Here is a 22,342-nt window from a genome sequence, read left to right as displayed (position 1 = left end):
TCAATGACTGCCTCTGATGTGTACCGTTCACCCCATAATGTGTTTGCTTGTGGAAGGCTAAAGATCCAGTCCTGTTTCCTCCCACTACCCCAAGGCTGGCTCCCCGCAGGACTGGGGGGGACCAGGTGCAACTGGGAGGGGGCCATAAAGAAGCCAGTCTTCCAGGGCTCTTGAGCCAATGCCTCCCCTCTATTCCCTCTTCCTGTGGTTCTCCGGACCTTCTGTAGGATCTGATGAAACCCACGTACCAATGGGAGGGGGTTGTTCAGCAAAGCCGGAGCCTGTCCTGTAAGAGAAGAGATGACAGTCCCTGGGGGAGGGGGGAGTGGGTCCCACCTGGGACTTCCTGGATTCAGGAGCTGCTGGCTTTTGCCCTCTTGGCTTCTCTCCAAAGCCCAGAGATTCAGTGCTCTGTGTGGCCTTGGGCATATGACTTCACTCCTCTGAGACAGGTTCCTCAGGTGCGAAATGGGGACGCACAAACCTGTCTTCCCAAGCTGTTGGAAAGAATTACAAATTAGATATTAGATATAAGCCTTCATCAAACGAACACAGTAGGGTTCAATAAATGTTCCTTCCCTTCACATTCAGGCCCAAAGGGCTCCTTCCTCCTGTATCTGGAGAGCCCCTGGTCTGCCCTTGAGGCCGGACTTAAAGAAAGGGGCCTCTGGGTGAGCAGGTATGCTCAGAACCCACCAGCCCCTTTCCTGAAGCACACTTCAGTGTAAACCCTTCTTGCCCCTTCCAGACTCCGGGGGTATGAGAGGCAGCAGACCCTTATCCTCACTCTCCCCAAAGACCTCCCCATGTTGGCTGATGGTAGGGCAACCCTATGATTTGGTGTCTGAACTGGGACACCTTTGAGTGAAAGGGGCATGATTTGCAATGCATATGCTGGGTCCACTGGCTTATACCAGTTCAGGCCCATAGATGAAAGAACATGAATGCTCTAGCTAATAATTTCCTATCCTAGTCACAGGCTCACACGGACCCTCACGCTGCTCCGAGAGGTCAGTCGGGCACGGGGTGGCTGATGGCTCATCTTAGAGATGTGAAATTCTAACAGTCCTGAGGTCAGGACTCAGGTGGGAGAAACCTAGGTGCTCACGATCTAAGTCACAAGCCATGACAACAACACGGCGACGCTTGCCCTGTCTCTTCTGGCCCAAACCTCTCCCAGGGAAAGGAGACATGTTCAAGACCTCCACCAGCCCAGAAGGTCCATGAGGCCTGACTCCGTCACTGGGGTCACTCACTAGCTCTGTGACCTTGACTCAACCTCTCTGCTTCAGTTTCTTCACCTGTAAAATAGGGATAGCACCATCTGTCTCTCCCGGTCCCTGTGTTGAGACAATAGGACCTAGCCCAGGATCTGGCACAATAAATACCGTGGGTGACTGAAAAATATCTGATTAATGGCTGCTGTGTCCTTTTCTTGGCAGAAGCGGGCAACCTCTAGTCAGTCGATAAACGTCAGCTGAGGCCCTGCTATGTGCCAGGCCCGGTGCTACCTGTTTTCTATGCACAATCTCCCTGGGTTCCTCGCATCATTGTAAGGGAGGGCAGATTCTTAACCCCATTCTCCAGATGAAGAGGCAGCACAACACGCTTAAGGAATGTGGGCAAGGTCACACAGCAAAGAGGAGGCGCTGCCTGGATCGCTGGAACCTAGAGCCCGGCTGTTAGTGTCCGTGCACGTGGCCTGCCTCTCACTGCCCAACTGGGGAAAGGAAGGCCCAGAGAGGGCAGGTTACCTGCCCAAGGTCACGCAGGAGACGGTGGCCCGAGGCCTCCGGACCTCCGAGGGTTTCCGTCTCGGACCCCCCCCCCCTTCCTCCCGCGCTCGGGCCCCTCCAATCCGCAGCTCTGCGTGCGGGGGCGCGCGCATCCCCCCCGGCTGTCCGTCCGTCAGCCGTCTGTCTGGGTGGCTACGCGGGCGCAGCCGTGCTCCCCTCCCCAGCCCGGGGCGCTGCGCAGGGAGAGGCAGGGCGTTCGTGGCGCCCGGCGCGCGCGCCCCACGCCCCACGCCCCACGCCCGCAGCCGACAGACGGCAGCGCCTGCGCCCGAGCCCGCGCCCCCCCAGCCGGTGCGCGGGAGCCGCCGGGGCAAAGTCGCGGCGGCCGGCCGGCTGCGCGATCTCTGGCTCCCTCGCTCGCTCTCTGCTCTCAGGGGAAGGCAAGCCGGGAAGCCCCGGTAACCCGCCCTCCAAGATGAAGAAGCTCCAGGGAGCTCACCATCGCAAGGTAGGGCACGAGGACGAGGGGGCGCACACGGGGGCGGGGGCACACCTGAAGGCGGAGTGCAGAGAGAGGCCCGCCCCCCCCCCCCCCCCCCCCCCCGTCCAGGCCCCGGGAGGGTCGGGGAGGGCGCCTGGACCATTGCGAGGTTCTGGGGGAGTCCGGGCTGAGCTAGATGGCAAGGAGGGGCGGGGTCGCGGTCTGCTGGAGCAGGGGGGTGGGGGGAATGCGGTTGGGAAGAGGGTTGGCAACACGGCCTTCCCCATCGGGGGGTCGGGATGTGCGTGAGGGGACCGAGGTTCGTTGGGCCGGGTCCTTCGAACAGGTGTCTGAAACCCCAGGAGGCGTGGGGTAGGGCGGCTGGGGCCAGGCGCCCGCCCCTCTCCAGCCCCCCACCTGTTTCCTCCGGGGGGGGGGGCTGATTGGGGTTGGGGATGTAAGAATAGCCGAGGGCCAGCCTTGAGCTGGACTAATTACAGGGGTGGGGGGCGGGGAGCCGCCCTGGTCCTCATCGGTGCGCTCTACACTGAAGCAGCGGCGGAGAGCCAGCAGGGGGACGCTATCTTTCCTGCCCGCGCTTTTGCCCTGCGGGGACCCACCACCTGCTTCCTCCCCACCGGCTTTAGCTTCCCTGCTAAGACCCCAGGCTGCCCCACTGCAGGGCTGGCAGGAGGCGAAGGCAGGGAGGGAGGAAATGGGAGACCCAAGGGATACGGGGGTGGGGTGGAGGCTGGCATGAGAGAGGTGGGCAAATCTGTGTTCTTGGAGCCCTGGGCCAGGACCTCAGCCTCTTCCCACCTCCTCCTGTGGGGTCAGACCTCCCGGCCCGAGGAGCCTGTGTTGTTGGGTCAAGTTTTCTCGCTTTGGGCTTAAGAGTGGGGGGTGGGGGGTGGGGGATGTGGTGACCCCACAGGGCCGGTAGGTGTAGATATGAGAGAGAACTCACAGGGGCTGGTGTTATTGCCCCCCTCCTCCCCTGCCAATTCACGCTCTCTGCCCCTGCATCTGGGGCCATCGGTGTGTGTCTTGGGTCTTCTTGGGCCCTGCCTTCCGTTCTTTTCCATTCTCCTACTCTGTCTCCTTTCCTTTCCTCCCCTCTCCACTGCCACCAGACCACACGGTATGTAAATAGCCATAGTCTGTAAAGCCTTATCTCATGTAATCCTCCAAAATTCTGGGGGCTAGGTCTTTCTAGCCCCACTTTATAGACAAGGCAAAAACAGACGTGGGAGATGCAGCTAGCTGCTTTCCTAAAGATGGGCTGAGTAGCCTAGGACCAACAGGGCAGGGGTGGGGCCACCTGGCCTCTATGTCCCCTCCTTGGGTCTCAAGGTGAATGGGGCAGGGAGTGAGGAATGCCAGGTATCAGCAAAGGAACAGCGGTGTTCAGAGACAGCACTGGGCTGAAAGTCAGGGAGGGTGGGTTCAGGTCTTAGTCTGCCCTTAACTTGCTGTTTGACCTTGGGCTCGTCTGTTTCCCTCCCTGAAACTCAGTGTCTTCATCTGCACAATGATGAAGTTGGACTCCACATTTCTATTGTCTCTCGCATCCTGAAGAAGGTGTAAGAGCCTTGGCTTGGGGCAGGCTAACCTCTTCCGGCCCCTGCTGCTGCTAGTGACCTACATCTGTTGGTTCTTAAAAGAGGGGGTGCAGGTCTGGCAAACCCACGATTCTGTTTCTGCGTGACTCCGGATAGGCGGCGGTGGGGGGGGGGGGGACCGGGGGTGGGAGCTTCACACACAGGCGGAAGTGTGAAGCGACTCATTAAGCTTCCAACCCTGCCCCATTGATTTGGTCGCTTGTCTCCCAGCCAGTCCCATCCTCTTTGTGCCAGCCTCCTGGGATTCATCCTTGGTGGGGTTGGGGGCTCCAGGTGGTCTTGAGATTGGCTCATCTTTGGAGGACCCAATCCCCTGTCCCTGGAGCAGGAGCAGGCTTCCCTCTGATCGGAGGAGGTGGGGGACAGAAGAGCTGGCAGCATCCTGCTCTTGGAACTCTTGTCACCATGGAAACAGAGAGCCGGGACTGCTCTGTGAGCAGAGAAAGGGCAGCAGCTTCTCAGGAGAGATCAGAGGAACCTCATTACTGGGCCCTCCTGCCAGCTGGCCTGAACAGGGTTGGGGGGGGTGGTCACAGGGTGACTGGCCTGTCACACTACCCCATTTCAGGGGCCAATGTTAACTAGCTGCTCCTCCATACCTCCTGGAGCTCGCCTGGCAGGGAGTGATTCCAGAGAGCTAGTACCCACCCAGCTGGGGAGGGACCCTGTGGAAAGGGGCATCAGAGGGCAGGGGTGAGTTTCAGATCAGTCTGGGGGCCACTGCTACCCTCAGCCCAGCATGTCTGAGATCACCGCAAGCCCAATTACTGGAAAGGGCTTTTTCACGCTCTTCCTCATTATCACCATCACCCATAATTATGCCAGGCTGTCCTTGCTACCACTGGCCCTCTGGCCAACAGCCAGCCTCAGGCAGGATCATTACTATGGTCACTATTGTCACTGAGAGTCACCTCAGTACTGTTACCCCCGTTCTGCCACCTGAACCCATTGCCCCGACCCTGTCACCGCAGCCAGCCAGACACCTCCAGTCCTGTGACACCTGCACTCTCCCTTCCCCGTCTTTATCCCTGCAAAGCCTCCTCTGTCACCACCCAGTTTGTGTGTAGACACCTACTTGGCTGGTGCCGGGAAGGGGAATTTGAGGAGGGGGGGGTGGGGAAAGTATCTCATCAATAACTGATTCCGGAGTCCCTGTGCTAGGATATGATCTGGTCTTCAACCACTGTAAGTGCCTCTGGTGAAGCCTCCCTCACAGACCATTAGAACCAGAAGACTAATAGATAGACCTACACTTCTCTGCATAAAGCTCAGCATGCTAGCTTCTTAAAACCCTTTTCTTAAATAGAATTGCAGAATACTGTCTGTTCTAGTCCCTATTTGGAGAATTGCAGTGGGTATTGGTCCATTAAAGGATCTGACAAGTCCTGCAGTAAAGAAAACGTTTGCTTTGTGTTAACCCAGTGTTTCCCAAACTTCTTCTTCTTCTTCTTTTTTTTTTTTTTTTAAGTTTACTTATTTATTTTGAGAGAGAGTGTGTGCACACAGGCCTGGGGAGTGGGGGGAGCGGGAGCGGGGGGAGGGCAGAGAGAGAATCCGAAGCAGGCTCTACATGGTCAGCCATGTCAGCGTAGAGCCCAACTCGGGGCTCAGACTCACAAACCATGAGATCATGACCTGACCCGAAATCAAGGGTCCGATGCTTAAGCAACTGAGCCACCCAGACGATCCCTCCCGAAACTCCTTTGCCTCAAGAATCCTTTTTGCCGCTGAGCACCTGTGAACATCCAAAGGGATGTGTTTTTGGAAACACTGATTTATTCAATGCCTTCTGTGTCTAAATGGGGAAACAAGGCTCAGAAAACTCTTTCCTAAAGTCACACTGTGAAGTGGCACCGACCTGGGACTAGAATTGTAGTCTCCTGACTCCCAGTCCAGAGATATGACTGTTTTCCTATAACCACTGCTGAGCAGGAAACAGGGCGTCCTTTCTCCTCTCTCGAAACCGTGAGATTTGATAATCGGCCTTCTTTGCAGCTCCATTCTTCTCTGCCAAGGGTCTGAATTTCAGAGGCAAGCAGGAAGGGTGTGGCTGTCCCTTTCTTCTGACCCATTCCAGGAGACACTTTGGGGACTGCTCTCTGAATTGTAGATAGTTATCCTGATATCTTTGGGCTCCCCTACAGGCTAACTCACCCCCAGGGCCAGCATTCTAAGCGGCTGGAGGAGGACCTCCATTTCCCAGCCCCAGTCTGAATGCACTTCCCCACCCTCCTTAAATTGCAGGAAGGGATCTTAGGGACCGCTGGTTTCCGGTCCCCTCTGTGCACGTATCTCTCCTGTAATGGCAGGAAGATTGTGACTTTCTGAGATAGACCAGAACTCAGTAGCTTCTTTCTGCTCGTGAACTAAGATTCACAGCACTCCATAGGCCTCCCTGAGCCACTAGAGAATGAATTCAATTCCTCCCTCAGGGGAACCCGTGTTCCCTCCAAGGCGTCTTCTTTCTATGCTAAGGGCCCCTACTTCTCCCCTGTCCTCCTGTGACTACTTCTCCTGAACACCGTCCTGTCTGGCCACCTGCCCAGTGGACATGCTCCAACCTATGTCTTTCTTAAAATGTGGTGCCCAGGATAGAGTAACAAAAGGCCAGCATCACGGGCACCTGGGTGGCTCCGTCGATTAAGCCACCCGACCGACTGTCCGACTTCAGCTCAGCTCATGATCTCACCATTTGTGGGTTCGAGCTCCGCATGGGGCTCTGGGCTGACAGCTCGGAGCCTGGAGCCTGCTTTGGATTCTGTCTGCCTCTCCCGCGTGCACTCTGACTCTCTTTCTCTCTCAAAAATAAATAAACATTTTTTTAAGAAATTTAATTCTCTCTCAAAAATAAGTAAACATTTTTAAAACAATTTTTTTTTTTAAAAAAGGCCAGCACCAGCAGTTGAAGACACGGGCTCCAGTGTCAGGCAGCTCTGGGCCCGAGACCCAGCTCTCCACCAGCCAGCCTCATAAAATCATGACACCTCCGTGAGCCTCGATGTTCCTCATGAGTGAAGCAGCGCTTAGACCAGTACTCACTTAGCTCGTAGCGTTATTTTGAGAATGAAATCAGGTGAAACGTTGAGTGCACGGAGCGCGTAGTAGGAGCTCAGTCCATGGTAGCTGTCATTAAGATCGTCATCGCATTGTCATCAACATAGGACCATCCCTTCATCTGACCTCTGTGCTAACCAAACTGAGACCCAGGTAGCTTTCTTAGTGCTTGAGCCATCCTGCAGGCCTCATACGTTTGTAGTTCCCTGCAACCCAGAGACGCTCCTGCGTAGGACCACGTGAGCCCAGGCAAGAGCGGTTGATTTTCCCAAGCAGGAGAGTATCTTTGCATTTAGCCCTGTTTGATTTTATATTCTTATTTTTGTTTAGGGGGGCGGAGGCATCACAGTGCTACCCCGGCCTCACCTTTCTCCCTCACCCCTTTGGTCTCTCCTACTGGCAGCCCATTACCCCAGACCTACTGATGACCCCCAGTGACCAGGGGGACGTGGACCTGGATGTGGACTTTGCCGCGGACCGGGGGAACTGGACAGGCAAACTGGACTTCCTGCTGTCCTGCATCGGCTACTGCGTGGGCCTGGGGAATGTCTGGCGGTTCCCCTACCGAGCCTACACCAACGGAGGAGGTAGGGGCCCGAGGGCCTGCCTGAGGGGCGTCTAGGCTAGTAGGCCACGGCTGGGGGTGGAGTGAGGTTTTAAGTGGCCTTGGCCACCATCTCCCCTGCGACCTTGAGCAGAATTGAAAGCAGTTCAATTCTTTGAACTGGGGCTTTGAACGGGGCTGGGAGAAGCGAGCTCCCTCTGCCTTGTCTTTTTTCATCACTCATCCCCTCCTCTGTCTCCCTCATGCCCAGTGCGGATACCTACTCGGCTCTCCCCCAAGGCCTTGGCCCTTCCCGGACCCCAAGAGATGGGCAGAGAGGCTTCCTCCACTTCTTGAGAGCAGCCTCCATCTGCCTCTCAGCGATCACTGTGCTTTCAAAGTTCTCCCATCCCCCCCCTTCTCCCCCACCCCCGCCAGGACCTCACTCCATCAGTCATTCTCACTCTCAAATCTTCGATCCGCCCTCCTGTCCTGGTTCCTTCCATTCAGACTGCATACGTGAAGTCTCCCCCATCTTCAACAAATCCTCCGCCGTCCCTGCTTCGCCATCAAGTGACTGTTCGATGTCTCATTAACAGTAGCTGGGGTTGAACACTCACCATCTGCCAGGCCCCGGGCTTGGTGTTCTCACTTAACCCTGATGACAACCCTCCTGGGCGGCACCATTGTCCTGATCTGACGGCCAAGGCTTGGAGAGGCCAGGTTCCTTGTCCAAGGTCATCTGGTGGCCGACCCAACATTCCACCTTCCATTCTGCCTTCTCGAGAGCCAGTGTGCTCCCACCCGCCCTCGAAGCCTCCTTCCCATTTCTGCCAAACTCATTGAAGAAACACCTATTGGCAGAGCGACAGAAATCCAAATAGGAGTAGATGAGGCAAGGAAAAGATGAATTGCTGTGACCAGGAAGTGTGGGACTGTAGCTGGCCTCTGATGCTCTAGGAACTCGATAATGGCCCCAGTTCTGCTGGCTCTCCCTTTCCCTGGTTCCTGATTCTGTTTCTCTCTGGGTGCTCACCTCATTTTCTGCTGGGACAGGCTCCCTCCTTGAGGTTGGGCTGGGCAGGGGGGCACAGACAACTCTGGAATGACTTTATCCTCAGAACTGTTCTCTCTGAGTGAATCCATATAGGACCGCAGGGAAGGTCTTGAACTGGCTTGGCTTGGGATAAATACATCTGAGGGGGTGGGGTGGGGTGGCTGTTGTGAGTAACAGTCCTCCCAGAGCCCTATGGTGGTGGGCAGTTCTCTAAAGGAGACAGCTACCGGTATGAGAAGCAAATGGGGAGGGATACTGGGCACACGGGATGGCCCGTGGCAGCCACAAGCATCTAAGGGGGCGTGGCAGAGAGGATGCAGGAAGGTAGGTCGGGGCCAGATTCTGCAGGGTGTTCATTCATTTCCATACTGAGGCGTTTGCACTTTTCTCCGGCAGGGAATTCACTCCTTTATTCGTTCACTCACTCAGTGTTTGCTCGAGGCCCAGCCCTCCTCTGGGCCCTGGGGCTGCAGAGGTGGGGAGATCCCCACCAGCCCCCTTGGCTCTCAGTGAGCTGGTATAAAAGGACAGTCCCAGTCCGCATGAGACGTGCTCCGTGGGGTCGCAGGTGTCTGCCATCAGGGCAGGGGCGGGGCCGGAGCTGGGCTTTAGGGGAGCTGACCCACCCGAGACCGTCCCCAATCTCCTTCCTCCTCGCAGGTGCCTTCCTCGTGCCCTACTTCCTCATGCTGGCCATCTGTGGCATCCCCCTCTTCTTCCTCGAGCTCTCTCTGGGCCAGTTCTCCAGCCTGGGACCCCTGGCCGTCTGGAAAATCAGCCCCCTCTTCAAAGGTGAGGCCTCATCGTCCCGGGAGGGGTCCAGGCCTGGGGGAGGCAGGGAGGCTGCCCCCTTCCCCCAACCTCTAGGCAGACGGGGGGGATGAAGCTCAGAGAGGGGATGGCTTCCGGAGGCCACACAGCCTGGCCTGCAGGAGGCCTCGACCTGAGGGCAGCCCCCACTCCCCCACCCCCAGGTGCCGGCGCGGCCATGCTGCTCATCGTAGGCCTGGTGGCCATCTACTACAACATGATCATCGCCTACGTCCTCTTCTACCTCTTCGCCTCCCTCACCAGCAACCTGCCCTGGGAACACTGTGGCAACTGGTGGAACACAGACCTCTGCCTTGAGCACAGAGGCTCCAAGGATGGCAATGGAGCCCTGCCCCTCAACCTCACCAGCACCGTCAGCCCCAGCGAGGAGTACTGGAGGTCAGGCCGCCGCGGGCCCCTAGGCGCCGGCAGCAGGGAGGGGGCGAGGATGGGCCGGCGTCCCCCAGGGGCTCGGCATGCACCTGGAAGGCCGAGTGCCGGTGCTGGTGTTAGGTGGACCCCGGTTCTAATCCCAGCTCTTCAGTGACCAGCTTTGCAACCTTACCCAATATACTTGGCTTCTGATGCTCTGCCTTTGACGTGGGTCTGGTCATATATTTCTGAGGGTCACTGTGAGGATTAAGGGAAAGAAGGTATGATTGTGCCATCCAGCCTGTTGGATAATCATGCTGAGTAAATGCTGGCGGACAATCGTGATGCTGGTGACAACAGTGATAGGAACCTTGCTGGCCGCGGCTTTGCCCCCCGTGTGTGGAGTGTGGCAGGGTGACCAGAGGACTCTCAAATCTCCATCCCCCACAGCCGCTACGTTCTCCACATCCAAGGCAGCCAGGGCATTGGCAGTCCTGGGGAGATCCGCTGGAACCTCTGCCTCTGCCTGCTGCTTGCCTGGGTCATCGTGTTCCTCTGTATCCTCAAGGGCGTGAAGTCTTCGGGCAAGGTAGGGCCTTCTGGGAGGCCCTAGAGGCCTGAGGGGCTGGGAGGTGTGAGGACTTCCCGGAGGAGGCAGGGCATGGACTGAGCCTGAGAGGATGAATAGACTTCCTACTGGGAAAAAGTTCAGGGGCAGGGGCGGGGAGGGGGGCGGTGGGTGGCTAGGGATTGGGAAGGGGGAGGAAGAAAGATGTGGCGGTAAGGGTGGGCAGTGGCTAGAAACTTGCCAGGGACAGGACTGATCTGTTACTCAAGTTTGCATCCTGACCCAGTGCTTGGCACTTTGAAGAGGCTCCGTCCGCATGTGTTTGTTGAATGCTTGGAAGGTGGGTGTATGAGTCAGAGGTAACTGACCAGAACCCAGTTGTCACACTCGGTTGGAAAGTCCAGAGGGTGTGCTTCAGGTACAGCTGGGTCTAGGGGTTCAAAGGATGTTATCAGGAATGTGGTTCTCTTGGTCTCTCAGGAGTGCTTTGTATCTTACCTGCTTGGTGAAAGGTTCTCCCTTGCTCCAGTTCTCAAAAACCCTAGAACTGGGTCTCACTGTGTAGGCTGGGTCATGTTCCCATCCCTGAACCGATCACTGTGGCCAGGAGGGTGGGGTGCTCTGCTTGGCTGGGTCTGGTCAGGTGCCCACCTCTGGAGCTGGGAATGGGGTCAGTCCCAGCTAGGGAAAGTCAGGTGACTGGTGTCTGAAGGAGGCCAGATGGATGCGAGGCAGACAAAGCCACGGATGCCCACTTGAGGTTATGAAGGGTGGGAAGGACCATGAAGCTGTTTTAGAAAGACTTGGAAACCTTCTGAGTGGTTTATTCACTCATTTATAAATTAGAACTTGTCCCTGTGCAAAGTGCTGGGAAGTGTCGCCCACGAGGAACAGAACCAAAAGAAAGACTAGAAAGGTAGGATAGAAACCAGTGAGAAAGAGGGGAGAAACAATCATGGTGCAAGTCGGGACAGTGACGAGCTTGAGACCTGGCGTTTGCTGAGAAAGTGGCTGGAGGTTTGGGAACAGGTGGAGACAGGATGGAGGGGAGTTTTGGAATGTGCAGTGGCTGCTGACCACGCAAGGTGGGCTTTCCTGGGCTAGGGGCACGGGGGGGTGGACGCATTGGAGGGGAAACTCTCATAACCCCTGCAAGGCAAGGCTTCCGGGCAAGGGGCGAAGGCAGCCTGGACCAGGGCACTGCAGAGCTGGAGAGAGTGGGTGGGTCAGGGACTCCTTGGGAAGCAGCGACAGGACTTTGCTGAGGGATCCATGTGTGGAGGGAGGGGCGCAGGGAAGGAAAGAAAAGCATCATGGATGATGGCTCTTCTCATCTTGGCCTACCCAAAGGTTGGGGAGGCGAGTTAGGTAAAATGGGGACTTCTGGAAAAGGAGCAGGGTGGAAGGAAGGTCACCCCTGCCTTCCCTCCCCACTTATCGTGCCTCAGGTGGTGTATTTCACGGCCACGTTCCCCTACCTCATCCTGCTCATGCTGCTGGTCCGAGGAGTCACCCTCCCAGGGGCCTGGAAGGGCATCCAGTTCTATCTCACCCCTCAGTTCCACCATCTGTTGTCTTCCAAGGTGAGGCCCTCGGGGCTGGGGCATAGAGGGAGGGGTCAGGCCTGAGCCAGGGAATAGAAAGAGGGCGACCCTGGGGAAAAGAAGGTGGGGGGGGAACCTGGGTGGCTCAGTCGGTTAAGCATCTGACTTGGGCTCAGGTCATGACTTCGCAGTTTGCGAGTTCGAGCCCCGCGTTGGGCTCTGTGCTGACGCCTCGGAGCCTGGAGCCTGCTTCGGATTCTGTGTCTCCCCCTCTCTCTGCCCCTCCCATGCTCATGCTCATGCTCCGTCTCTCTCTGTCTCTCAATAATAAATAAGACGTTAAAAAAAAAAAAAAAAAAAAAAAGAAGGGGGTAGGAATTCTCCATGTGATGGGCCCCTGCTACCAGACCCTGGGCTCGGCTCTGTGCTCTACACTGTGTGTCTTTTTCACTTATTCTTCACCATCCTATGAAGTAGACATTATTCTGGGGCACGTGGCTGGCTCAGTCAGAGGAGCGTACGACTTTTGATCTTGGGGTCATGAGTTTGAGCCCCACATTTGATGTAGAGTCCTAAAAAAATATATAAACCTTAAGGGGCACCTGGGTGGCTTAGTCGGTTAAGCGTCTGACTCTTGATTTTGGCTCAGGTCATGATCTGGTTCCTGAGTTCAAGCCCCGTGTTGGGCTCTGCACTCATGGTGCCTGCTGACAGTGTGGGGCCTCCTTGGGATTATCTCTGTCTGCCCCCCACCCACCCGTGTGAGCACGTGTGTGCTCTCTCTCTCTCAAAATAAATAAAACTTAAAAAAGAAATGTAAAAAAAGGGAAGACATTATTCATCCATCTTACAGATGAAGAAACTGAGGCCCAGAAGAGTGATAAGCTTAAGGTCACAGGACTAGGGAGTGGCAGAGCCAGAATTCCAACCCAGATCTGACTCCACACCCCAAGGAGGGCATTTGTAATTATGGAAACAATGGTACCGATGGCTTTAACACTTCTCATTTATTAACGGATGCCCGCCTGACCACGCCTTAGCACTTTGCACATACGTGGCCATTAGTCCTCACCACCACCCTCATTTCAGACGAGGGGCCCGAGGCTCAGGGAGAAGCTGTGGCATGCCTAAGCCATACAGCTAGAAAGTGGGGAGCTAGAATCAAATCCGGGTCCCTCCAACTCCAGGGAGGAGGGAAAGGGGTTCCAATGGGCTTATTGTCAATATGAATCTACTGAAAATTTACGTGAGACGCCACTTCCTTCAGAACTGGACCAAGCTCAGCGATCATCTAGATCCTGGATGGGGAAACTGAGGCCCGGAAAGGGACTTTCCCCAGTCCTGCAGTGTAAGTGCTGGAAAAGGGTTTGCTCCCAGCCCGTGTCACTTGTGAGCCGGGCTCCTTACCGCACCATCCCTGGACCTGCCGACTCGCTCTCACTCCACCTCCTTCCTCCTCTTTCCTTGGCCCTCTGGACGCCACGATGTGCAGCCCCTTCTCTTTGCTCTCCATCTGCACCCTTTCCTGCCACAGGTGTGGATCGAAGCTGCTCTTCAGATCTTCTACTCCCTGGGTGTGGGCTTCGGGGGTCTCCTCACTTTTGCCTCCTACAACACGTTTCACCAGAACATCTATAGGTCAGTGCAGCCTCAGAGCCCTCGAGGCCAGAGCAGGGAGGAGAGTGGCTGGCCAGGGCGGGCCTCCCGGGGTGAGGGCGGGGCCCGCTCACTCTGGCCTGGACTTCTGTGCCCGGACCTCTCCCGGCAGAGACACCTTCATCGTCACTCTGGGCAACGCCATCACCAGCATCCTGGCTGGCTTCGCCATCTTCTCCGTGCTGGGCTACATGTCTCAGGAGCTGGGTGTGCCTGTGGACCAAGTGGCCAAAGCAGGTGGGCAGGCCGGCCAGCCCTGGTGGGTGAGGGGGTGGGGCGGGAGGGGGGCGCCGCTGGGGCTGGGGCTGGGCCAGGGAGCACAGTGTGGACCGGCAAGGTCGCGGATGGGTTTGTCCAGTGCGTGTGTGGGTTTGCGCGCACACGAACGCGTGTGTCTTTGCCGGTCTCTGGGTGTCCGAGTGCAAAGGGGGTGTGTGTCAACCTGAGTCCGGAGATAAATGGATTTCTGTGTGAGAGTGTCTTATGTTTGATCACGTCTTAGTAACTTGCCTTGTTTGTCCAAGTGAGTCATTTCCTATGTCAAGAGGTCTGTGTGCACGTGAACTGAGGGTTCAAATGAGGATGCGAATCAGTGTCTTGTGCCAGTGGACGTGTCTAAGTGTGTGTGTTAGTGGGACTGTTTGTATCAGTGATGGTATACGTAAGTGTACGCAAGTGAGGTTTTATGTTGGGTCTTGGGTTTATTCATGTACTCATTTTTTTTTATTTTTATTTTAGAGAGAGAGCGGGGGAGAGGGAGAGAGGGAGAGAGAGAGAGAGAGAAGAGAATCTTAAGCAGGCTCCATCGTCAGCATGGAGCTCGATGTGGGACTCGATCCCACGACCCTGGGATCCTGACCTGAGCCAAAATCAAGAGTCGGATGACCAACCGACTGAGCCACCGAGGCACCTCTCACACACTCATTGTTAATCCATTTATTTTATCAATCTATGTTTCTTGAGCACCAACAATGCACCGGCCTGCGCCCTAGGAGTTAAGTGTTAGAGGTGTGCAGATAGCGTGCGTCTCTGGGCTTGGCTGAACTAGTATGGCCCGGTGGATGTAAGCGACCACGTGTGTTTGAGTGTGCATGTGGGGGGCCTGCCCCGTGCCCCAGGCTGCTGACTCTTTGTGCCCTTGGCCCAGGCCCCGGCCTGGCCTTTGTCGTCTACCCACAGGCTATGACCATGCTGCCTCTGTCGCCCTTCTGGTCCTTCCTTTTCTTCTTCATGCTCCTGACTCTTGGCTTGGATAGCCAGGTGAGCCTCGTGTGTGCCAGCGGGCCCCCTGTGGTGTGTGTTTGTGTCTGTGAGGTGGGTGCGTCTGTGTGTGTCCACGTGTGATGTGTGTCTTTGTGTGAGATGTGCGACTGTGTGTTTGTGCGTCTGTGTGTGCTGTGTCTATGCGTGATGTATCCGTGTGATGTGTCTGTGTGTACCTCTGGGGGTGTCTGTGCACGTGTGCGGTGAGGGAGGCAGAATTCTGACCCTCCTCCCCCCTCCCCCCAGTTTGCCTTCCTGGAGACCATTGTGACAGCTGTGACAGACGAGTTCCCGTATTACCTGCGGCCCAAGAAGGCTGTGTTCTCGGGGCTTATCTGCGTGGCCATGTACCTGATGGGGCTGGTCCTCACCACTGACGTGAGTGGTGCTTCGGGGTGGGTGGGCAGCTGGTGGGTGAGGCAGGGGCAGGCGCCCGCAGCAATGTCTGTGATCGTTCCCTGGCCTACTGGCTTGCTCCTGTTTGGGAGGAAGCTGGCCCACCCCAGGCGCTCTCCCCGAGGGCAGCTCAGTCTAGGACCCAGAGTCCTGGCTTGGAAGTATAAAAGACCTGGCCTCCAGCCTGGTTCCTGCTCTGGCTGAATGACCCCAAGACAAGTGGCTTCCCCTCCCGGAGCCTGTTTTCCCACCAATAAGATGGGGGTCTACGTCTAGGATTGTTGTGAGACTCAGATGGTGTGTGTAAAGGGCTTGGCAGGTAGACAGCCGTCCCACTGTTACCGTCTTGCTGTCACCGCTGGCCTGGCTGCTTCCTGCCTACCTCCTGCCTGGAGAAGGGGTCGCAGCAGGGAGCAAGACCGGGGTGAGGGAACCCCAGAGCTGTGACTTGTGTTCCAGGGGGGCATGTACTGGCTGGTGCTTCTGGACGACTACAGCGCCAGCTTCGGGCTAATGGTGGTGGTGATCACCACGTGCCTCGCCGTCACCCGGGTGTATGGTGAGAGGGGCCACGGGAGGCGGCGTTGAGGCTCCCCACCGTGGGAGGGTGGGAGTCTACTCTGGAGCCCGCCTGCACTGGGTCCCCGGTCCCAAGGGCCAGGGTCTCCAGTCGGGGCAGTTGGGGTGGAGGAGGGGCTGCTGGTGGGGCCATTCTCCTCCCCTCCCCCGTGCAGGCATCCAGAGGTTCTGCCGGGACATCCACATGATGCTGGGCTTCAAGCCGGGCCTGTACTTCAGGGCCTGCTGGCTGTTCCTGTCCCCGGCCACGCTTCTGGTAATGGGTGGGAAAGAAGGCTGCTGGCTGGGGCCCCGGGGCTGAGAGTAGGGCCCCGCCCTGGGCACTCAGGCTGGTAGGGCTGCCCTGGCCCCGGAGTGGGCCTCTGTCAGGGCTGAGGGGTGGGTGGGCACCAGGATCTTGGTCTATTCCCGTCCCCTTGATGTCCCCAGCTGTTGTAGCTGGGCTGGCCCTAGCCCTGCATTTGCTTGGCAAAATGAGTGGGGCATTCTCAGGCCTCGGGGCCTTAGGGCGGGGGCTTTGAGGCTCGTGTGTTTGCTTGTGTCTGTGCTTTCTTGGCCTTGGAATTGAAGCAGTTCAGGCACAGGCTGTCTCAGGAATTGGGTGCTTCAGAGCTGGGCTGTCTCAGGCCTTGCAAAGGCTCCGAGGATGGACCATCTTAGGTTCTGCACAGCTAAGGTTATCTCCAACACTGGGTGGCTCTGAGCTGGGCTCCCTCAGGCCTTCGGGTAGCTCAGACCTGGGCTACCCCAAGCCCTGGGGCCTGTGCAAAGCCCACTGTGATGCTGGGGCCCCCGCCTGCAGGCCCTGCTGGTATACAGCATCGTCAAGTACCAGCCCTCAGAGTACGGCAGCTACAGATTCCCAGCCTGGGCAGAGCTGCTGGGCATCCTGATGGGCCTGCTGTCCTGCCTCATGATCCCAGCCGGCATGCTGGTGGCCGTGCTCCGGGAGGAGGGCTCGCTCTGGGAGGTAAGTCTGCCCTTGGTCTTCCCGACCCGTGGCCCAGCCCCGGGCCCACCTGCTGGAACAGAACACATCTGCACCAGCACCTTATCCAGGGCCTTGCAGGCTTTTCCAGCCAATAGCCTGAGCTGTGAATCCTGCTTGGGGTAAGGCAGTCGCAAGGGGCTTCGGGTCCTGCCCTGTGGCCCCCGGGGCCACGCGAGGCCTCTGAGGGGGTGCACACTCCAGAGACCACCGATGTTGGCCAGTGTCCACGGGTGTTGGGGAGAGGACAAGGGAATGGCCCAGGGTCCCACTGTGAGTCGGGCAGAGGTCAGGACCTAGACTCCGGTCACCAGCCCAAAGCTTCCCTATGAAACTCAAGGTCAGAAGGCAACACTGAGGGACCCCAGAGGGTGGACTGTCACTCTTCTCCCTGCTGCAGCCCACGGGTGGCCTGAGAACGGGCTGATGGTGGGAGCCGTGCCCACGCCAGGCTTTGTGAAGAGATCTAGAAAGCACAGAGAATGCAAGCTGTCTGGGCACGGGGATCTGCAGGCCTCAGAAGGGGGGAGTGGGCCAGTGGGTGTGCTGTGATGCTGTGTGACCACTGCAATGTTCTGCCCCTCTCTGAGCCTCATCACACTCTCGGGACTTCTGACGCCATGGGTGTGGAGTCCTCTGGGGGCAAGAGGCTGTCATAGTGAGCAGAGCTGAGGGAGGCTACTAGGGCCTGGGAAGAGCCTACGGACCCCCAAACAGAGCCAGCAAGTGCTGGTTCATAAGAGCTAATTGTTAAATACTCAAGGATATTGTGAGCCAGTTGTTAAACCGTCGATAACTTGAAACTGACCTTGGTGGGAATATTTACACCACCGGAACTGGTTACAAATCGAGCCTCCTGTGCCCCTCCATACACCACCCCCAGCCTGCTCGTCAGCTCCCTACTTCTCCCACCTCCCATAGAGCTCCACTGCACCTCAGCTGTCCCCCACCCCACCTCGCATCTCCACCTGGAGAGAGGCTCCGAGCCCTCCCCCTGCAGAAATGACTGCACCACCCAGACCACAGGCTAGTCCTGGAGTCCAGCCACCGCTCTGTCTCCAATTGCTGTGTGACTAGGAGCAAACGCCTTGCCTTCTCTGAACCTCGGGAGCCCCACCTGGACCTCCAAAGGAAGCCTGTCTCCTTGCGTGACAGCCAGGGTGTCTGCAAAGGAAAGGAGGAGACAGCCAGGTGGCGGGGCCATGTTGTTGTGGGGTCAGCACTGCAGAGGACTTGCCCAGGTCCGGAGTGCCACCTTCAGAAACCAGGGCTTCTAGCACTGACACACTAGGAGGAATCCTAGGTCTGCCTTTTGCCAGCTGCGTGACCCTAAGCAAGTTAACACTCCTCTCTGAGCCTTGCTTTCTCTCTCCTTAAAGTGAGGACAGTGACACCTACCCATAAGGGTTGCTGTGAGAAGAAAAGAGGCTCGTCAGCATCTTCAGAACCGTGAGGGGCAGAAAAGCAGAGTATTCTAAAAGTTTAGGACGGAATCAGACTGCCTGGGTTCAAACCCCAGGATGACCACTGTGTGAGCTTGGCCAAGGTGACCGACCTTGCTGAACTTTACCTCCAGATAGTATCTGTGGGAGTAGAGGATGAAAGTCATAATGCCCCTTTCCCAGGGACTCTGTAAGGATTGAAGAAGCCCACATTTAGCGTAAGGCTGGAACATGGTGAATGTTTTGTTCCCCACCAGGGATTCTCACGGGGGCGATTTTGCCCTCAGAAGCCATTTGGTAATGTCTGGAGGCACTTTGATTGTCGTAAGAGTACAGCGTGCACAGGGGATGCTCCCGGGATCCAGTGGGGAGAGGGCAGGGATCTGCTAACCAACCTCAGTGTGCAGAACAGCCCTTATGCAGGGACTCTCCAGGCCGAAACATCCACAGTTCTCAGGTCAGGAAGTCTTGATCTAGGCACTAGTGTGCAGCTGGGAATAGACCTAAGTCCTTGCTCTCAGGGAGCTTGTATTTTAATGTGGGAGACAGACAATAAACAAACAAATACATAAAGGTAGTGGCAAGTACTATACTTAAAAAAAAAACAACACAGAAACAAAAACAAAAAACAAACCCTAAGTTTAGGAATAGAGAATGATGGAAGGTGGTATTTTGGCCAGGGTGTCTGGGAAGACCTCCCGGGGGGGGGGGGTGAGGGTGTGTGTGGGGACAGACACCTGACCAAATCGACAAGGTGATCTATCTAGCTTTGGAAGGGGAGAGCATTCCAGGCAGAAGGACAGTCGGTGCAAAGGCCCTGAGGCAGGAGGGGCTGGCATGTTTGAGGGCAGCAAGGGGGGGTCGGCAAGACTGGATCAGAGCAGGTGAGGGCAGAAGGAGAGTGGTTGGAGCTGAGGTCAGGGAGGCAGGCAGGGGCCAGGACGTGGAGGCCGTGGTGAGCACTTTGGGTTCCATTCTAAGTGAGATGATAAGCCACTGGCAAGTTTCTGAGCAGGGGGGTGACGTGCTCTACAACAGTTGAGTGTCACCATGCTTTGAGTATGGAGCCATGCTAGGCCTCGGGCTAAGGGCACTGCACACGTTATCCTCCTTGAATCTGCACCCAGCAAGGCTCCGCTTGATGTTGGTTGTCCGTCTGCCTTCAAGGGTCTGGGGCTCTTCTCCCTGCAGCTCAGGCAGAAGGCTTTTGGGAATGTAGTTGGAAAAGGGAGGAACCCTAGAACGTCCAGACTTAGTCATTGTCTTAGTCACCTCCCTCCTCCCATGGAAACTGGGGCTTGAGAGGGAAAGGTCAGACATCAGAGTCAGAGCGAGGCCAAATGTTAGACACTTGGAAGGTCAGCAACAGTCCTGTCTCAGTTCTCCTGGTTCCTGGCTCTTTCCCAAACCGCCCAGCTCCTTAGGACTCAGCATTTAGGGGAAGGCACCCAGAGTGGGCTCCTGGATTGCAGTCACAGCAGACACCATTTACTGGGCCTTGCCCTGTTCCCGGCACCCTGCTAAGTGCTGCATCTCAGGGCCTGCCCGTGAGGGCATCATGATCCCCAAGTTACAGAGGAGGAAACAGAGCATGGAAAGCTTAAATTCCATGCCCAAAGGCTACCCAGCTCGTGACAGCAGAGCAGGACTCTCATCCAGGCGTGTGGCTCGCTCCCCTGGGGAAGGTGCTACCGCCCGGGCCCCCTGCGATTCTTGCGCGGACTGATCTAGGTGCCGTGGTGAGGTCTCTGCCCGGTGCCCGGCCCCAGGAAGCACTCCACCACGAGCGCCGGCCGTTTTCACCGCTCTCCTTGCTCTGCTGCAGCGGCTCCAGCAGGCCAGCCGACCGACCATGGACTGGGGCCCGTCGCTGGAGGAGAACCGGACTGGCATGTACGTGGCCACGCTAGTGGGGAGCCAGTCACCCAAGCCACTGATGGTGCACATGCGCAAGTACGGGGGCATCACCAGCTTCGAGAACACTGCCATCGAGGTGGACCGCGAGATCGCTGAGGAGGAGGAGTCGATGATGTGAGACAGGAGGCAGGCGGACAGCCTGCCGGGCCGCAAAGGGTAGCTGTGCCCTCTGGGGCTCTGAGAGGCCCCGAGGCCGTGGGAGGTTGCCCCGGGTGATGCCGGTCCCCCGTGCAAGTCCTTTCTTGTGGCCTCTGCCTCTCCTCCGTCTACCTTCTCCGCGCGTGCACACAAACCCACTCAGAGCTCAGCCCTCATTTCGCAGTTGGATGAACTGAGGCCAGGGAGGAGGGACTTGCCCAAAGTCACATGGCGGAGGGGACTGGACACCAGGCCTGCTGGCCAACCAGCTCCCTTTCTCATGTGGCAGGTGGGAGCATCTTCTCATCTCCGTTCAGGGCCCAGACTCCTCTCTTTTCTAGGGGAGGCTCCCCATACACTTCGAACAGCCAGAATCCGAGCTGGGCAGGGACGCCCAGGGCATGGCAAGGCCCACGAGGCCCCAGGCATCAAGGGTTAGCAAGTCAGGTGGGAGAAGGACCCCTGTGGACTCATGCGCCCACCAGGTTTCCTGAAGGAGGTGGGGCCTGAAGGCCCTGGAGGATGGGGCAAGTTGGGAGGGAGAGAGGAAGAGGAGGGCAGGGGATGGAGGCCCCCGTGTAACCCCCGTGCCTCCCCTGGAGCCCCGGGCAGAAACCAAAGTGTTCCCAGGTTACAGCAGGGTCCAGGTGGGAATGACGAATGAGGGGGAGGGGGAGGAGGGACGTGGGGTGGGCAGGGGTTTGCATGATCTGGGTGTGCTTTCAATAGAATATCTTTCAGGGTCAGCGTGCAGGGTGGCTTCGAGGGGACAGGGCCGAGGAAGCAGGCCTGTGGAGGGCAGGCAAGAGGGGCGGTGGCCTGAGTGAGGGGGTGGGGTGGGGTGGGGAAAGGAGGAGGACCCCACGCTCCCCTCCCCCCCAGAAAAGGGCCGGCAGCCTCCCACACTGGACCCCCGCCCTCCGGTGTAGGGAGCCCTGGGCATGATTAGGACAGAGGACACAAGTGGACAGGTGGGAGTGAGGGGTCCTAGTCAGGACCCAAAGCCTGTGCATTCCCTTCTCCCTGCCCTGGCGGCCCTCACTGTCTCCTCCAGCTCCGGGCGCTGCTGGGAAGTTGGCCTTGGCTGTGGACGACCAAGGCAACTAAGAGGCTTGGCGATGGTCCGCACACGTGGCTGTCTGGTCCTGATGCTGCCCACCCCTGCTCCGGGACGCGGGTCCCCGGGCCCAGGCATGGGGGGTGGAGCCAGCGAGCCCAGGGCAGCCGACTCCTCAGCCCCGTGGCCAGAGGCCTTGGCATCTTCAGTCCCCGGCACAGGAGGGGCTGTCCTGGGGCCCCCACTCGCCCCCGAGAGATGAGGGGGGGGGTGTGCGAATGCCTGAGTAGAGCTTCTACCCACACGGTGCTCCCCAGCGGGGCGGAGCACCCTCGTGCAGCGGGCCGGCCTCTGTGCCCTTTGTCCTGCTGTCTCCCCAGCCCCTCCATGTTCCGTCCATTTGTTGTCAATAAACACCAACGAGATCATCCTTCTCACCCCTTCTCCTTACCGCTGAGAACCATGAGTTGGGCAGCCCAGGGCTCTCCGGCTGATGGCCGAGGGAACCGAGGCTCAGCTGTTTGCTTCCCCGGGTCCCCCGGCTTCTGACACTTGCTCTGCCATTGTGCTATGGCCGTGGTGGGTGGGTGGGCTGAGGAAGGGTGGTGAAGAGGAGGAAGCCCTTGAAGACAGCTTTGCCCCCCTTGTACATCTGGGCAAACTGAGGCCCACCGAAGGGGAAGACTTGCTCAAGACTACCCAGCCGAGGCAGGAGGCCGTCCCCTTTCCCCCTCCAGCTGCTTCCCAGCCTTACCCGCAGGTGCAGCTGGGGCTAGAAGACCGGGGTTGGGAGGGGCCCAGAGTTTCCCAGGCTGGTGCGACCCACCCCCTCCTGGCAGGACGTTGCCACATAAAAGAGTCCCAGGGCCTTTCAAATGCGAAGCCCAGGTGTTTGCAAAGGCTTTGATTGGGGGTGGGGAGAAAAGGCCGCTGCCTATTTTGGATATTAATAAATTTCCCCTAACAAAGAGCCAGGCCCCCTCCTGCCCCTCTTTGGGGCAGTAGGTGGAGGAAGAGTGGTGGGTTTGCTAATTTGCTGAGGGCACAAGAGTGGCCTTCACAGTTCGAGGTGCCTCTTCCCACAGTCTTGGGGGCAGGCTCCAGTCTTGCTAACAGAG

General features: G+C 57.6%; 1 protein-coding gene across 1 annotated transcript; it reads left to right on the top strand.

Annotated features, from left to right (window-relative positions):
- Window positions 1-1,681: 1,681 nt before the first annotated feature.
- On the top strand, window positions 1,682-21,652 carry SLC6A7 (solute carrier family 6 member 7). Its single transcript, XM_045437175.1, has 14 exons — window positions 1,682-2,244; window positions 7,297-7,480; window positions 9,155-9,286; window positions 9,469-9,703; window positions 10,127-10,265; window positions 11,693-11,827; window positions 13,323-13,426; window positions 13,557-13,681; window positions 14,592-14,704; window positions 14,954-15,085; window positions 15,563-15,662; window positions 15,838-15,938; window positions 16,485-16,652; window positions 19,938-21,652. The coding sequence occupies exons 1-14, from the start codon at window positions 2,212-2,214 to the stop codon at window positions 20,145-20,147; spliced, it is 1,911 nt and encodes a 636-aa protein (XP_045293131.1). The 5' UTR covers window positions 1,682-2,211; the 3' UTR covers window positions 20,148-21,652.
- The last annotated feature ends 690 nt before the right edge of the window (window positions 21,653-22,342 follow it).

Source organism: Leopardus geoffroyi, chromosome A1 (genome assembly GCF_018350155.1).
Source record: "Leopardus geoffroyi isolate Oge1 chromosome A1, O.geoffroyi_Oge1_pat1.0, whole genome shotgun sequence".
Taxonomy (NCBI): Eukaryota; Metazoa; Chordata; class Mammalia; order Carnivora; family Felidae; genus Leopardus; species Leopardus geoffroyi.
This window is presented reverse-complemented; position numbering and strand designations above follow the sequence as displayed.

Excerpts from the sequence above, each read along its gene's own strand:
- SLC6A7 (XM_045437175.1), top strand. The coding sequence starts at position 2,212 with ATGAAGAAGCTCCAGGGAGCTCACCATCGCAAG. Across the intron at positions 11,828-13,322 it reads ACCATCTGTTGTCTTCCAAG|GTGTGGATCGAAGCTGCTCT; the intron begins GTGAGGCCCTCG and ends TTCCTGCCACAG. Across the intron at positions 16,653-19,937 it reads AGGAGGGCTCGCTCTGGGAG|CGGCTCCAGCAGGCCAGCCG; the intron begins GTAAGTCTGCCC and ends GCTCTGCTGCAG.